The following is a 14,490-nucleotide window of genomic DNA, read 5'->3' as shown; positions in this document are numbered from 1 at the left end:
ATCATCATCATCATCTTCACAGCCTTCGTCCATTTGATCTTCACTTGCTCAACAATTAACCTGCAACAACAGCAAAATTCAGAGATATAACTCTTATAACTTTATTTATATTTGCTGCTTTATTGGTATTGCTCTGAGTGTAAAAGGACCAGGTTATGTAAGCTCATTGAATCTGATTATCAGACATGGGGAAAACACAGTGACTGAGATAGATACCCCCAATGAGCCACTGAGGCAGCAGGACTGTATCAAACCTTCATTTCTCTCCCTAATTTAAATCAAACTGCCAAACTAAGGTCTTGGGAACTTTCAGTTGTACAGATTTTGTTAGCTGATCATGTTGAGGGCTATTCTGGAAGTAACTATAGGTAACTTTGATTTTGTTTATAGTGATGAATTAGGGAAAATGCCATTTCTGTTCATCAGATTGATAGATGAATAGGCTGCTATGTGATTATCTGATAAATGTCACAAATCGATTCAAATGTCATTCGATGTCACTTATTTTTTATGTTATGTTATTATCAAATACATTGCTCACAGCCCCTCATAAAAGAGTCTGCTACAGCTTGTGAATTGATAATGAAGGTAAATAAAACTCTCTCAACCCATGGATCTTACTGATGTGACCTCACTTTTTCCCTTTTGTGCAGTTTGGTATGAGATTCCTTAGATGAAAATGTGGTTTTGCTTTGGTTTTCTGCAATTGTCACAGTTGCCTGGGTGGTCTTAGGTGCTTCTTGGTTGGACGTCTGTGTAACTCCCCTTCTGAAGAGGTTTCTTTAATCGATACTATACATTTCTGGTTTCATGTTTCCCTTAGGTAGTTCATTCAAAAAATAATTGTAGTTCCTGCTATAGTGACTTATCTGAAATGGGATCTCATATCTTTCAAAGAAAGACATTATATAAAAACATTAATAGCACCAGGAAAACTGGTGCTGATATGTTGAATGAAAATTCACTAATGTGATATGATTTATGAGCAACTGAATATTTCCTGATTAGAAACCTGGCAAAATAAAACAGCACACAGTATTTAAGGTTTTTGATGCTGTGAGTTTCTTCCTCTCAAAGTGGGGCTTTCCCCATGGGACAGGTTATTTACATGTCTCTGTTTCTCTATAAAACTAGGCCTGTGGTTTTCGTCCAACTGGCTAAATCTAAAGCTAGACACAAGAGAATGCTACTCCAGCTGTGGTTTCAATCTTAATATTGCTCCTTCTTACCATGGCTAAACGCAGTTGTGCCCAGAACGATTTTTATGACGGGCTTTTGGAGAAGTGTAAGCCCTGCTACCTGCGCTGCTCCAAGTCACCCCCTGACAGCTGCACTGCATATTGTAGTACGCGTAAGTCAGACACTCTTTTACTGCTTCAAACACTGTATTTATGACTATGACTGTATAATACTAACCTCTAAAAAGAGGTTAGCATTTCTTAACAAAGCTTGTTTTGTTTTTGCAAAGCTTCTAACTTGACTTGGAAAATATCTAGAGAAAATCAGTACGTCAAACCTTGTTCGGCTGAATGTGTACTCTCATGATCTACATCCTTGATCAGTGCCATGTAAATCTGGGTACCTGCTTCTAAGCAAGTTTAGTACTTCAGTGAGGAGCTTCATTGTTGGTGTATTCTGGTATTGTTCTCTACAGCTTCAGACAAGACTGTCAGTCCCGTGCCTGAGAACCACAATGTGTGGCTGATCCTGGTTTTCTTGTTACTGAGTGCGGTTACTGCTGTGGTACTGCTCCTTCAGGTACTTCGCAAAAAGCGACGCAGGCATTTCCTCAAGAACAAAGGTTGGTAGCTGCAGGCAAAAACCAGAATCAAAAGCTCATGAAAGGAAACACGATAACTAGGAAATCCATTTCAGCTAACTATGCCTCTACTTCCAAAAAGCCAAACAAATTAATTTTTTTAAGGTGAAGTGCAATTCCATGACAGAAACCCATAACTGACTGATGTGTTTTTAGTGTCTTTATTGTAAATCAACTTCACTGTTGTGCTTCTTGCCAGGGACCAGCCAAGAGCACATAGAAGATTCTGGAAATCAGAGAGACTCACGTGCTTTGAGGCAGACTGATGTTGCACATGATGGGCCTGTGACAAGTGAGAAATTTGAGCACAATTACGAGAACAGCAGTACTCACTGTAATTCCAGCCTCCCTCTTCCATCCACCGAAGAGGGTACCACTATCCTGGTCACCACAAAAACAGCACAGACCTACAATTACGCAACATACTGCACACAGGACAAGACTCTGGATTTGTGGAGATCTGTATCTGTAGTCTGAGAGGCTGCAAATGAATGGAATGGTGTAGTCTGAAGATGGAATTGTTAAAGCATTGTAACAAAAAATTGTATAAAAATACAAAAAGGGAACATAACGGTGATGGATATCAATATGGAAATATTTTTATTAAGTTACTGAGGTGTTTTAACCATAGCCACACATGTGCATTGTTCTGAATATGAATGTTCATTGTTTATCTGGTTAAAAGAAAATCAGTTTGCATTGAAACCACCACCAATTTTTCAAAAGTCCAGTTCATTCACAGTGAATTTCCTGTCTCATTTAATTTAGATTTTATTGAAAACGAGTAAGAACATTAAGCTTGCATTTTAGACTGACGTGCAGTGAAATATTTTGCACAGATTAAGCGATATCAAAAACTAATGATTGGAGAGTAACACTTCATTAAGTGCACTTCGACTGATCCAATTTATTAAGCACGACGCATCTGCGCAGACTCCCGGTGGTACGACCAAAAGTAACAGTGCCCATCGCCATGTGACACAGTATGTCATATGACCAAACCAACGCTGTGTCATGTGATTAGCTGAGAGGCTGTTTTGTTTCTCTTGCCGAGAGCAATGCCTGATTATTTTTTTTTCTTTTTAAAATGACCTTTTGTTAGTCCTCTTGATCCCGGGCACTCAACTACCTGACTCACTCGTCTCACCATTATTTTGTGGTATCGCTTGCCAAATGTGGATAGCTCGCAAAAAAGTCAGACTTTAAGAACGAGTCGCTGTTATCAGTGCAGGCCTTTCTGAATTCAGCAAGGGCTTGAGCTCATAGCAACTGGGCGGTAGGGAAGAAAAAAACGTGGCATCACAACAGGCTATTCTGCTTTGCGTTCGAATGCATATGATTACTGCATTCATGGATTTATTGAAACGGGACCTAGTTTGAAAGTAGGTGCAGCTCGCAGGAAACGAACCGGATGTAGGTTAAATTCGGTCGTTGAAGAGTCCAGGTAAATAACTAAACAAGGCTAGCTGCCTAGGTAGACTACATGGTGAGTGATACATAGATCGACACAATCTGATGAACTGGACTGAAAGGATGAACGGTAAGTGATAGTGTCAAGTTATTCTAATAGTCCTAAACGTAGATTCAGCTCACCAATTCACGCCGTATTGCAAAGGGTCGGTTGGTTTGACTTTTCTTTGCTAACTAATAAATAACAATGGTCTTTTCAATGAAACTTCCCATTTTTGATTCCAGAGCTAATGTTAACCAAGTAACAGAATGGTTCCTGCCTATCTACTGACGTGAAAACGAAACGTTGTTGTCCAAGTTCCCTATCCTGTTTTGAGACAATGTCACACACAAAATTAAGTTCAGGAAAAAGTTGTTAAAATAAAACAGACAATGACTTTACGTAAGTTACCAAACTATACAGTTTTACTGAGTTTAAGACAGCTTGCCATGCGATGCTCAGGTTTCCGTTTCAGTTTTACTAGCCACAGCTATAACCAGGAGCTAGCAAGTTAGCCTTGTAGCATGCTAATTTTAAAAGGTACTGTATCTCCAACGTGACAGCTGATTAGCCAACTACTTGTTATCCCGGTTGAAATCACTGCTCAGCTGTTTTGTAAGAAAACCTAATGAAAGGCAAGATTGGAGCTGTCTCAGTAGTCAAAATGTTGAGTGCTCGTTTCTGTAGTTCTGCTGTAAGTTGTCTCTTCTGACACTATAACATAGTCTCGTTTGTCATTGAAATTGTTGATTTTTTTCAGTGAAAGGCTAAACATCCTGTGTCTGTTATGAACTGACAGTATGGTAGAATATTTGTTAAGCTGAAAATGTTTCTGTATTGCATCAGCCTTTTCCCACAGGAGACCTTTGGTTACTTAGTACAACACAACACTTTTTAAAATAACTGCATGGAATTATTTCTATATTTGAAGTGCACGTGTTTTATAATGTATGGATTCTGTAAAAGGTTTGGTTTAATTGCCCCAGTTCACCAAATTCAGTGAAAGGGTTTTCTTGGTGGTCATACTGCAGTCTCCTGTGTAGGAGTTGCTAGAACTGTAGAGTCTTTTTAGTCTTAGTTGGCTGGATCTCTGGACTGTAGCTATCTCAGCTGTTTTCTATTGTATGCTATTTTTATCATGGCAGCAATAGTTATTGGGACACTGTCTGTAATCTAAACCATTAACCAGTGAAAGACCTGTCAATATTATCCTCATAAATATGCCTACATGTTACCATCACAGCTTAATGACTTCAACGGAAACCCCAACAGACTTTCAGGCATTGTACGATCGTCCTGCTAGTTCTTTCCATCTCAAGTTACCTCTCAGGATGGTTGTTGGACTTAAAAGAAAAATAAAATGGACAAACTTCTCCTTTCTGAATGCATCAAGTCCTTTTTGAATTTGTTTTTCATTTGCTGCCTTGGACAGTATGATGATTTATTTTTAATATTAATATTTTAATATTTGAAGTAAAATTGCACTTTGTAGCAAAGGAGCTGTATACAGAGATTCATGGAATGTTGCTGCATTGAAGCATCTGATTTAAGAGACAATTTTAAAACTTAAGGCCTTTTATGTAAATTCTCTACAAAGAATGCTTGCAGTGCACAAGAGTGGCAAATTACACATGCAGATCTCTCCACAAAAATAGGCCTGTGTCTCAGAGTGTTGCTATCTGTATGATACCAAGCTACAACTACTAATTAATTTAGCCTGCATTACCTTGCACTATTCCAAATGAATCCTTCTGAATGTTTCCTGAGTTCTTTTTGCAGCGTGGTGCTGTATTTTCTCAGCTTACCACCTGAACAGAATTGTCACACGTGCTGTTTCAAAGACCACAGATTGTTCAATTCATGAATGATAGTGGAATCTTCTGTTAATTTTCTTCACTACACTTGAAGAAGTACATTTCAAAAGGGATATGTGTATTCTAAGTTTGCAGTTTTTCAAGACCCATATTGTAACATAAAATTACCACAACAAATTTGTTATTAGTATGGTACAGATGTTACATGTTGTGTATACCTGTAACACATCTGAAGTGTCATGTCCATCACAACAAATGCTGAGTATTAAAATTGTGATATTATTCTTTCCATGTTTTTTTTATTGTTCTTGTACTTCTCATAGGTTTCATCAACAGTGCTAATGTTAAAAATGAACACATGTCATTGTTGGACTGATGTTATTACTGTGTGTACTGTACACAGCTGTATCATCGGTAGATCATTTAATATATAAGATGACATGATATTTGCAGCTTAAGGGGAAAAATGAATTGGTTAAACACACACAGTGTACCAGGTTAACATGTGCACATACATATGACTGTGAATATAATGGTGTGCAGCACTGTAGCTAAGCAGCATCATGAATGCTTATTGCCACCCCTTTTTATAGCTTTGGACAGTTTTGTGTAACACTAAAACTTTTTAGTATCACACAGGGCCACATTATGTCAAAGAATTGCAGAAACATTGGGTAGCATATATTTGGAATAGTGCCTCTTTTGGGTTTGTGAAATAATGATGCCTTAATTGTTGTTGCAAGCTGGCATCACAGTGATATTAATACTCTGAGTGGTACACGTGTTCTTGTGTTTGTACTGACATACAGAGAACAGAGTGTGCGGTTTGTTCAGTGCATTCTGATGATAAGAATCATAACTGTTCAAGATGATTGATAATAGATAATAGAATCTTAAAAGTTCAAAATGAGTAGATAAAATTGAAATTTCTGTTTTAAGTAACGTTTACCTGAATATTCATTTTTCAAATGTCCTTAGCTAAATGTTTCATACATAAAACAGAATTTATTTGACTATAGTCTTTTTATGGGATTGTTTATATAAAAATAATACTGTGATTATCACATTAATTACTAGAATGTCATAGTGCAAATTGTTACAATGTCCTGGCACAGTTAACGACCATAACTACATTCATAAATAAAATAATCATTTGACTTAGTGATAGTCATGTGTTAGTTTTTGAGTGTCTCCACAATTAAGTGATTCTCCAGTTTGAATTTTTTCCCATCATTTTTAAAGGTACTCATGATGGTCCTTTAGAATCTTAGAAAGATTAGACAATGGAATTCCCAATTTCACAACTTCTGTCTCTTTAGTTAAGAGTCATCTCTATCAAACAACGTAATCAGTGTTGATGTGTAGAAAGCATCTGCCTTTCATTGTAAACTGTCATGCACATACTTAGCTTAAGACAACAGACAACACTTAGCAGCACAACTTTTTTTTCACAAAATATCTTAATTGCATATCTTCAGTAGTTAGTATATCACATGTTATTCTTTGAAAGAATTTTGAATTTTTTTTTCCCTCAGGCACTATTGTTTGTGTGTCATGTTGCATGTTTGTAGACCCAAAGTGATTCTTGTCAGCAGCCTGCCTGATTAGTACCATTTTTGAAAGTGTTATTATTCTATAATATTTTCATCGTTTTTAAACAGTTATGGGGTCGATTTTTATATTGATATTTTTCATAAAGAACTTCAACATTAATTTATGAAACACAAGCTAATCAAATACACACAATCATACTCTGGAATAGGCAGACAACCACAAACACGTATGAAAGCAGGTGATTATGAAGGAACATGCATCATCTTAAATGAAATGAATGATGGAAAATGTTTATGATTTGACACTTATTGATGCAATTTTACACCTGTTGCCCCATCTGAAAGCAAACCTGGTCACAGCCACATTCTGCATGTATAACCCGTCTTCCTGATAATGAAAATGCTAAAAATGTATTGCTGGACAGCATTTCTTGCTAAGTGACCCTTACTGCCTATGTTTACCTTTGAAAAGAGCAGTAGGACTAAGAAAATGTTAACCTCATGGAATTGAAAAAAAGGAAAATGAATAGAATGTGAAATGATTACTAGTGGGCAGTGTGGATGAGTTCACATAAACATTCCTCGTTATGGGCGTATGATATGAAATAAACTAGAAAACCTCCCCACAAACAATGTCTGAAATGAGGGATGAGTGCACACCGTCTTAGACATTATCTAAGGTGAGGCTGATCAGTACAGTGATGTGTGTGTTCTGAAGAATCCAGACATATCTATGAGCCCCGTGTTGTTGTACACATATAGTGGATTGTTGCTGTGTGTAAGAATTATGTAGCAGACACCTGTTGCAAAATGTCTCTGTAAAGCACTGCAGAATTATGAAACTTTAATCTTGACAGGGGTCATGAAAATCCATGGCAAAAGGTTCACAGCTGGGAATGGTTCTATTTGCTAGATAGTTAGGAGGCTAAAATCAATAAAGTAGAGCTTATGTTTGTGATTGTGAGTATAAGCAATTAAATTGTCAGGGGTAATGAGGTTCCAGGTCACAGAGTGCCTGAAATGTTAGTGGTAGCTTATAGCTTGCACATTTTGCGGCTTTTTGAGTTCTTGACTCTTAGCTTCTTGTTGTGAGCTGAACTTTTGACTCTCATTTTTCATGACTTGTGAGACCTGTCTTCAGAACCGTTGAAGCATACCCAATGATGCTGCCAGCAGAACAATAGTAACCTACCGTAATGAAGCTATAACATTAGCGAAAACATTGCAAGCCGGTGGTTGTTTCCACAGCAATCTTACCTGAGATGAGCAGCTGAATATGGCTTGTTCTTCACAATGTTAATTTTTAAATAACCTAATTTAAATTGCATGACAGTGAATCTAAAGGACAAAAAAGGTTTTGGGTTTAGTTTGCTTTGAAGATGGCAATGAAACCAGTGGTGCATGGCAGTGAAATTTAAAGGGCTGTAAGGTGAAATTAATTTGGTTCATCTGTACATCTGAGACAAAATTGAACTTTTTGACCTGGCTTGACCTCAGATCTGTCAGTGCGCAGCTTGATATTGCTTTTGTGGAGTTGTATGCTATTAAAGGAAATTTAAATGTTTTATTGCTTATCCCTCTGCCTGTTTGCAGTTTTCCCATGCGGCTCCAAGTCTGTTGTAAATGCAGTTGACCTGGTCTGCCATAAAATGACCCAAACTCTTGGCTTTGCAGGTACTCAGCAAAATGACACAAAAAGGCAACACCTGCTGGAGAGGCTGTTGGATGCAGTGAAGCAGGTAGGAACAGCTGTCATACTGTGATAGGTGTAAACCTGCCTTACACATAAACAGTCAGTACAGATTCATTACAGCAAGGTTTGCAGTGGATGGACTCTCAGTCAACCAACCTATATTTTTAATGTTTTTTTTTTCTTTATTTTCTTGTGGTGTGTAAACATTGTCTTTATTTCTGATTCTTGGAAAGACCTGACACTCTTACTGTACACAGAAAACCCTCATGAATTTACTAAGGGCTCAATGCTTAATATCATATTTATAAGGAGGCCAGCATAAAACACAATACTCCTGTGAACTGAGTGCTGTACCTGTAATGTCATGTAATAACTGTCATCTATCAATGTGAAACACAAGGACAGAAGGTCCTGCATTGCAGGCTGACAAGCAAAGCCCTCATGACCAAGAGCCATATTTAAAAACTATTCTTTTCAGTGCCAAATCCGTTTTGGAGGACGAAAAGAGATTGCTTCAGACTCAGATAGCAGGTAAGAATAAGCTTCTGTGTCTATGGGTTGGGTTGTTATCTTCAAGATTTCTTAATTTCACTAATGAAGTGGTATTTTAAGACCAAAAAACTGGTGAAAATACTTTGCCCTTGGTTTTGTCAACATCATTAACTAGGAGGGCATTTTATTTTGACGCTGAAATGATTCCACCTGGGCTTTGAAGTCCAGACAGCTCAATCAGCTCTGCCATAACAGGCTTCTGTAGGAGCTCAAGTAAGAAATTCCTCTGTCAGGGGGCAAGCTCCTCGGGGACCACAGAGCATTCTGGTTTTCCATGCTGTCGGTTTGTTGACACTTTGATTAATTAAATTATTATTTTTTATGCTTTGATGTTAATAGCAGTCCAGACCTCAATCCGTATTTAAAAAATCAAAACCTATGTTGTGAGAATTTGCTTCATAAGAAAGGATTTAATGTCAATAACCTTAAACAGTTGGGTAAGGAAACTGATGCGGTTGGCTAAACACCAGAAACCATCCTGCACTGTGACCCCCTGTACCCTGGCAAGGGGAAAAATAAAAGTCAGTTCCTGTCGCAGGTGACCTGCCTCGAACTCTGTGACATCTTGTTTTTGGGATCAGTCATGCATTTTCTGGAGAAGTGTTTGCTTGTGTGTCAGGAAAGAAGCGCTGTACTCAGAGCAGACCTGACCACCTTTTCCCCAACAGTGAGACGTGTGCCTGCCTGTCTTCTATGTAGGGTGATCTGCTTGTGTGCGCAGTTTGAGGCCGTCCTGCAGCACGGACTGAAGAAGAGCCGAGGACTGGCCCTCACGGCTGCCGCCATCAAGCAGGCCGCCGGATTCACCAGTAAAACCGAAGCAGGTGCTGTACATTAATAGAGTCCCCGGGGCTCTCCCTTGGCCACAGCAGAGAGTAACAAAGTTGTAGCATGTGTATCGAAACCCATTTAAGTTCATCCCATGTAGCCTACTGGGTGGCACTGTTTGCTGGGGACTGAAAAAGGGTGGCACCACAAGGCCTCGGCACTGAAAGAGAGGGCACCTTCACGTTCACCTCTGCAGAGGAAACAGATGCGGCAGGAAGCCCACTCTTTGTGAAACTAAAAATGTTATGTAACAGAACAGGTCAGAAGGGGCAAAAAAGGGAAACACTCTTTCTCTGAGGTTAGCTGAACACCTGCTGTGGTTTTTAACTTGAAAAAAAAAAAATACACTGACTAATACAGAAAATATTACGTGGAAAATGTTGATTACTTATAAAATCCCTGAATACGTCACAAGAGAACCATTTCAGTAAATCTGAAGGTTCAGTGGCCGTCTTCTAGACATGTAAAGGCCACTTCAAATAACGTTCCAGTTTATGTGATTATATGACTTGTAGCAAGGAAGGCCAAATGTTTTTTTTACAGCCTCCTCCAGAGTAGCAATTTTCTTTTTGCATTTCACAATACATCGTAATGTTATTGACAGAGTGAAATTAGTGCATTTTAAGCAAGTATAAGCAATTTTAAGCATATTACTGTTTATTCTGAGGAAGTTTTAAAGGGGACGCTAAGTGTGGGGATGTATTCTCCTGTTATGTCCTGGGATTTTGCATGGTTGAAAGCAAGAATTTTCATCTCATAATGTCTTTGCGTCCATCCCCACATACTTTTCCTTTAAGTCATCTGTGCTGTGTCCTTTATGACGCATATTTCTTGTTTGACTGTATCAGTACTTAAAACAGAATTGATGGTGATCTGGGAGCTTTCCCAGTTGGTACCTTTTGAGGAAGAAACCCAGCGTGTCACTGGAACACACATGAGGCCCTACATTCTGACAGTGTTCTTCCAGGCAGTAGTAAGGCATATGCTAGGGTTTCGGTTATGACAGGAGAGGGGAGACACTGCAAAGACTGTCTAGAGCTATTCACACCTTTTCAATCAGATGTCAGCGGGTGCAGTCAGAATGTAAAATAACACTCATGCTTCCTTAATTCGATCACTGCCACCTGGCAGAAATAGATATGTGCTATCCAGTAACCTGTTCTTCTGGGGACATATGGTAAATTCGTGTGAAAGTGGGACACCTTTAGCTTTTTTTTTTTTTCTTACTCCACAATTGCCCTGATTTGCATGCTGTTGAAACTGAGAAACATCCTCTAATGAATTCATACAATGAGGACGTTTTTCAGCTGTGCACAAAACCAGTGAGGACTGTCAGCAGTCCTAGGTATAGTCCCTTGTGGTTTTTACAACTTTGTTTGTTGGTCTCCCAAGCACATGGTGAAGCAGTCTGTCTGGAAGCTGAAAGAATGACTTCTTTGATTATTGTTGTCTCTGCTCGAGCGTGCGGAGGACACTGCTTGAATTTCCTGTCATATACAAAGTGCTCCTGTCCTCAGTTGATGAGTACACGCTGCATTTCTACCGATTACTTTCTGACTTCTGCTTTTTCATCTCTTGATCATTTGTGGGTGTTTTTAGTTCATTTTGCTTGACATCACTGTTGTAATCATCAGTTAATGTGAAACGCTTTCAAGCTCAAAACCATCGTAATTGTCTTTTTGGCAGGGTGTGCAGCTGATGACAATCTCAGCTCTGAGGAGGAGATGACATTAATTCCTAGTGAATCTTGGCTCTAGCTCAGTAGTCCCTCAAGCATGGACTTTTACAAAAAGATTTATATGTGTAAATGAAATAGAATACAGCTGCAAAGTTGAACTGACAATTTATGATGCGTTTCATGACATAATATTGTACCCAGGAATGCGAATGATTAAAAACAGGCACAGCAGACATATAGCGATTGGTAAAGTACTGTTGTTGTTTTGTGAGGAGCAGCTCAGTCAGTTACTGTGTATATAACACTGCTGTTTCTGTGGCTGCTGAGTAACACACAGTATGTCTATGTCAGAAATGATGGTGACAGTGCCTATTCCTGTGCTTTTACTGCTTGGCTTTTTGTTTGCTCTTATGGTATTTATTCGTCAGTATAATACTACAACAACAAATACAATTACAACAGAATATATTGTCAGTATATCATGATATAATACTACTCCATGTAAATACTGTGATGGATGTCTGCACTGAGCATGATTACTCTAGGCTGGACTGCTGGCATGGGAGTGATACTGTTTTGGAACACACATGATCATCAGTGCGTGCATCATTGAGGGGCACTGCTGCAACATCTGGAGGGAAAAAAAAAACTTAAGTCAAAAAGCGAAAATAGGAACATGTGCGCCAGAGGCATTTTTAGATACAGGCGTGCCTAAAAGAACATAGTGAGAAGAAAAAAAAAAAACGTCAGTCACGCTGTAGAGCGCTTAATCATCTGCCTTATTATATCATATCTTGTTTTCAGGTATATGTGTTTTGTATTCCTTTCACCAGTTCCTTATTATAAAATCCTTATTAATCCGATATTTCAGTCCCTGGTGGATTCAGACCGACCATACTGAACTGCCACCCTCCGCTGGTCAGGCCAGAGCAGTTGAAGTTGACCCGAGTTGGCTTGTGTTCCAGAGCTCTCCTTCTGGTTCTACGTGAAGGAGCACCTGAACCGCCATGAGCTGCAGCGCTTCTACTCCCTCCGTCACATCTCCTCGGAGCTGGGGCGGGGCCGGGCCTGGCTGCGCTGCGCCCTCAACGAGCACTCTCTGGAGCGCTACCTCCACATGCTGCTGGCGGACCGAGCGCGGCTCAGGTACAGGCAGGCGGAGGAGGAGGAGGTTCCCCTGTATCACCTTGTTTGAACGTGACCTTGCGAGCACAGCGCAGAAGAGACCTACTCCTGTTCACTCTGCCCTTGTCATAGAACTGTGTCCTCTGTATTCTTAAGCAGCTGCCATCTCATGTAGGGAGATGGCTCAGATACTGTGAGTGACGGGCGTGCTGTGAAGGTGACATTCTAGGTGCGTTACATTACATATTACATTACTGGCATTTAGCAGATGCTCTTATCCAGAACGACTTATGTAGGTTACAATTTTTACATGTTATCCATTTATACAGCTGGATATGTAGTTAAGAAATTCAGGGTGAAGTACCTTGCCCAAGGGTACAACAGCAGTGCTCCAGCGAATTGAACTGGCAGCCTTTTGGTTACGAGTACTGCTACTTACCACTATGCTACACTGCTGCCACACCATCCTTAGAATGCCACAGGGCTTGCGGTTTTGTAGCCAGGACCCATACGTATTTGGTGGTCACACTTTTATCTTATTTTGTAGTGTGTACTATGAAGAGTGGGCTTTCATCTTGGATGAAGAGAGAGCGAGTATGCTACCCACCATGGCAGCCGGTAAGAGCCTGTCATTCACACTCTTGGCTTAACCTCACACTACCAGCAGCAGAAACTTTATTTCATTCAGATACTGCCAGGGTCAAACCGAAAGTGTCTGCTGATTTTCATTTCTATGACAGGATATTTTGTCTGACATTTATGTAGCTGTAGCTGAATGACACTGATCATCTCCTGCCAGATCTTTGTCGTCCCAGCTAAGTATGGTAGAGTTTAAAGGCAGTTGTGGGCTACTGCATAGTCAGTTTTTAATGTACTTGCTTTGAGTGCAAGCTGAGCTCTGTGGATTAGGTTCAGTCTCAGCCACATCATCAGCTAGGAGGCAATGGTAACGGAATAGACTGGCTACGATCCACTGAGGGTAGGGGTGGATGTGTCGGCAGGGGTCTCGCTGTCTTGCTGCTCTCGGACACTGTGACTCATCATTCACCTGTGGGGTTACTTGGATGACGTCACTGAAGTTGTGCACATCCTCCGATTGGTGTTTAGCTCACTGTAGTCTGATGGGCGACTTGCAGTGTGAGAAGCAGTTGTGTTAGTGTGTGAGTGTATCGTAGGGTTGCAGTCATCATGCCCTGCTCTCTTGCATGAGTTCAGTGGATACTGCGGTGAGAGACAGCAATGTTTTGTTGGTGATTACAAAAGGAGTTAAATAAACATAAATTTGGGAAAGAGGAGGAGTCCTGATGGAATAAGGATAACACACAGAAGAATGGATCACACACTCTGTACTACGACTGTGTGATGTGTGTCAATAATAAGGTGTTATGCAAGGTGACATCAAGTGCAAGACGTGTCCCTGTGCCAGAGTAACGCAAGCTTCTGTCTCCTCTGTTTCTCTCTTCCTGCAGGCCTGAACTCCATCCTTTTCGCCATCAACATTGATAACACGGACCTGAATGGGCAGAACCGGGGCGGTTCCTCAGTGTCCCACCTGCTCAAGGAGTCGACGCAGGGCGTGAGCAGCCTGTGGAAAGAGTCGGCTCAGGGCGTCAGCACCCTCCTCCGTGAAATCAGCACTGCCACCTCCGTGGTGCCCGGTTTCAGCCCACGCTCAGACTGCCATTCTGATCCTCTGCCTGTCCTACCCCGCAGCGCCTCTGCTGGTATGGAGGGGAACAACATTCTGATCTTACTGTTGTGTCATCAGAGGCTGGAATGGAACATTATATTTACATTTATTCATTATTAGACGCTTTTATCCATTGCCACTTACGAGTGAGGCAGAGTACAACACAAGCAAAAAGCCATATAAGGACTCATTATTCCTTAGGAGACATTAAGGACATAAACCTGTAATTATTTAAGTGTTAAGGACCTTTTCGTAAAAAAACTAATAAGCAGCACCCTTTTAATTATT

The 14,490-nt window shown here is 40.1% G+C and overlaps 2 protein-coding genes across 2 annotated transcripts in view; both read left to right on the top strand.

The window, feature by feature from the left end:
* The first annotated feature begins 1,230 nt into the window (after window positions 1-1,230).
* On the top strand, window positions 1,231-2,296 carry LOC118778643 (tumor necrosis factor receptor superfamily member 17). The gene is made up of 3 exons (XM_036530277.1): window positions 1,231-1,345; window positions 1,655-1,801; window positions 2,019-2,296. The coding sequence occupies exons 1-3, from the start codon at window positions 1,231-1,233 to the stop codon at window positions 2,294-2,296; spliced, it is 540 nt and encodes a 179-aa protein (XP_036386170.1).
* A 538-nt stretch (window positions 2,297-2,834) lies between these two features.
* Window positions 2,835-14,490, top strand: part of snx29 (sorting nexin 29) — a 124,183-nt gene continuing 112,527 nt past the window's right edge. The window contains exons 1-7 of the mRNA XM_036534491.1: window positions 2,835-3,359; window positions 8,311-8,375; window positions 8,808-8,860; window positions 9,581-9,705; window positions 12,353-12,533; window positions 13,060-13,130; window positions 13,982-14,236. Coding sequence (XP_036390384.1) covers window positions 3,335-3,359; window positions 8,311-8,375; window positions 8,808-8,860; window positions 9,581-9,705; window positions 12,353-12,533; window positions 13,060-13,130; window positions 13,982-14,236 — 775 coding nt within the window. The 5' untranslated portion in view covers window positions 2,835-3,334. The remainder of the gene's footprint in view (window positions 3,360-8,310; window positions 8,376-8,807; window positions 8,861-9,580; window positions 9,706-12,352; window positions 12,534-13,059; window positions 13,131-13,981; window positions 14,237-14,490) is intronic.

Source organism: Megalops cyprinoides, chromosome 1 (genome assembly GCF_013368585.1).
Source record: "Megalops cyprinoides isolate fMegCyp1 chromosome 1, fMegCyp1.pri, whole genome shotgun sequence".
NCBI classification, from domain to species: Eukaryota; Metazoa; Chordata; class Actinopteri; order Elopiformes; family Megalopidae; genus Megalops; species Megalops cyprinoides.
The sequence above is the reverse complement of the archived record's forward strand: the minus strand, read 5'-3'. Positions and strand labels throughout refer to the sequence as shown.

Excerpts from the sequence above, each read along its gene's own strand:
- LOC118778643 (XM_036530277.1), top strand. The coding sequence starts at position 1,231 with ATGGCTAAACGCAGTTGTGCCCAGAACGATTTTTATGACGGGCTTTTG. Across the intron at positions 1,346-1,654 it reads CAGCTGCACTGCATATTGTA|CTTCAGACAAGACTGTCAGT; the intron begins GTACGCGTAAGT and ends TGTTCTCTACAG. Across the intron at positions 1,802-2,018 it reads GCATTTCCTCAAGAACAAAG|GGACCAGCCAAGAGCACATA; the intron begins GTTGGTAGCTGC and ends GCTTCTTGCCAG.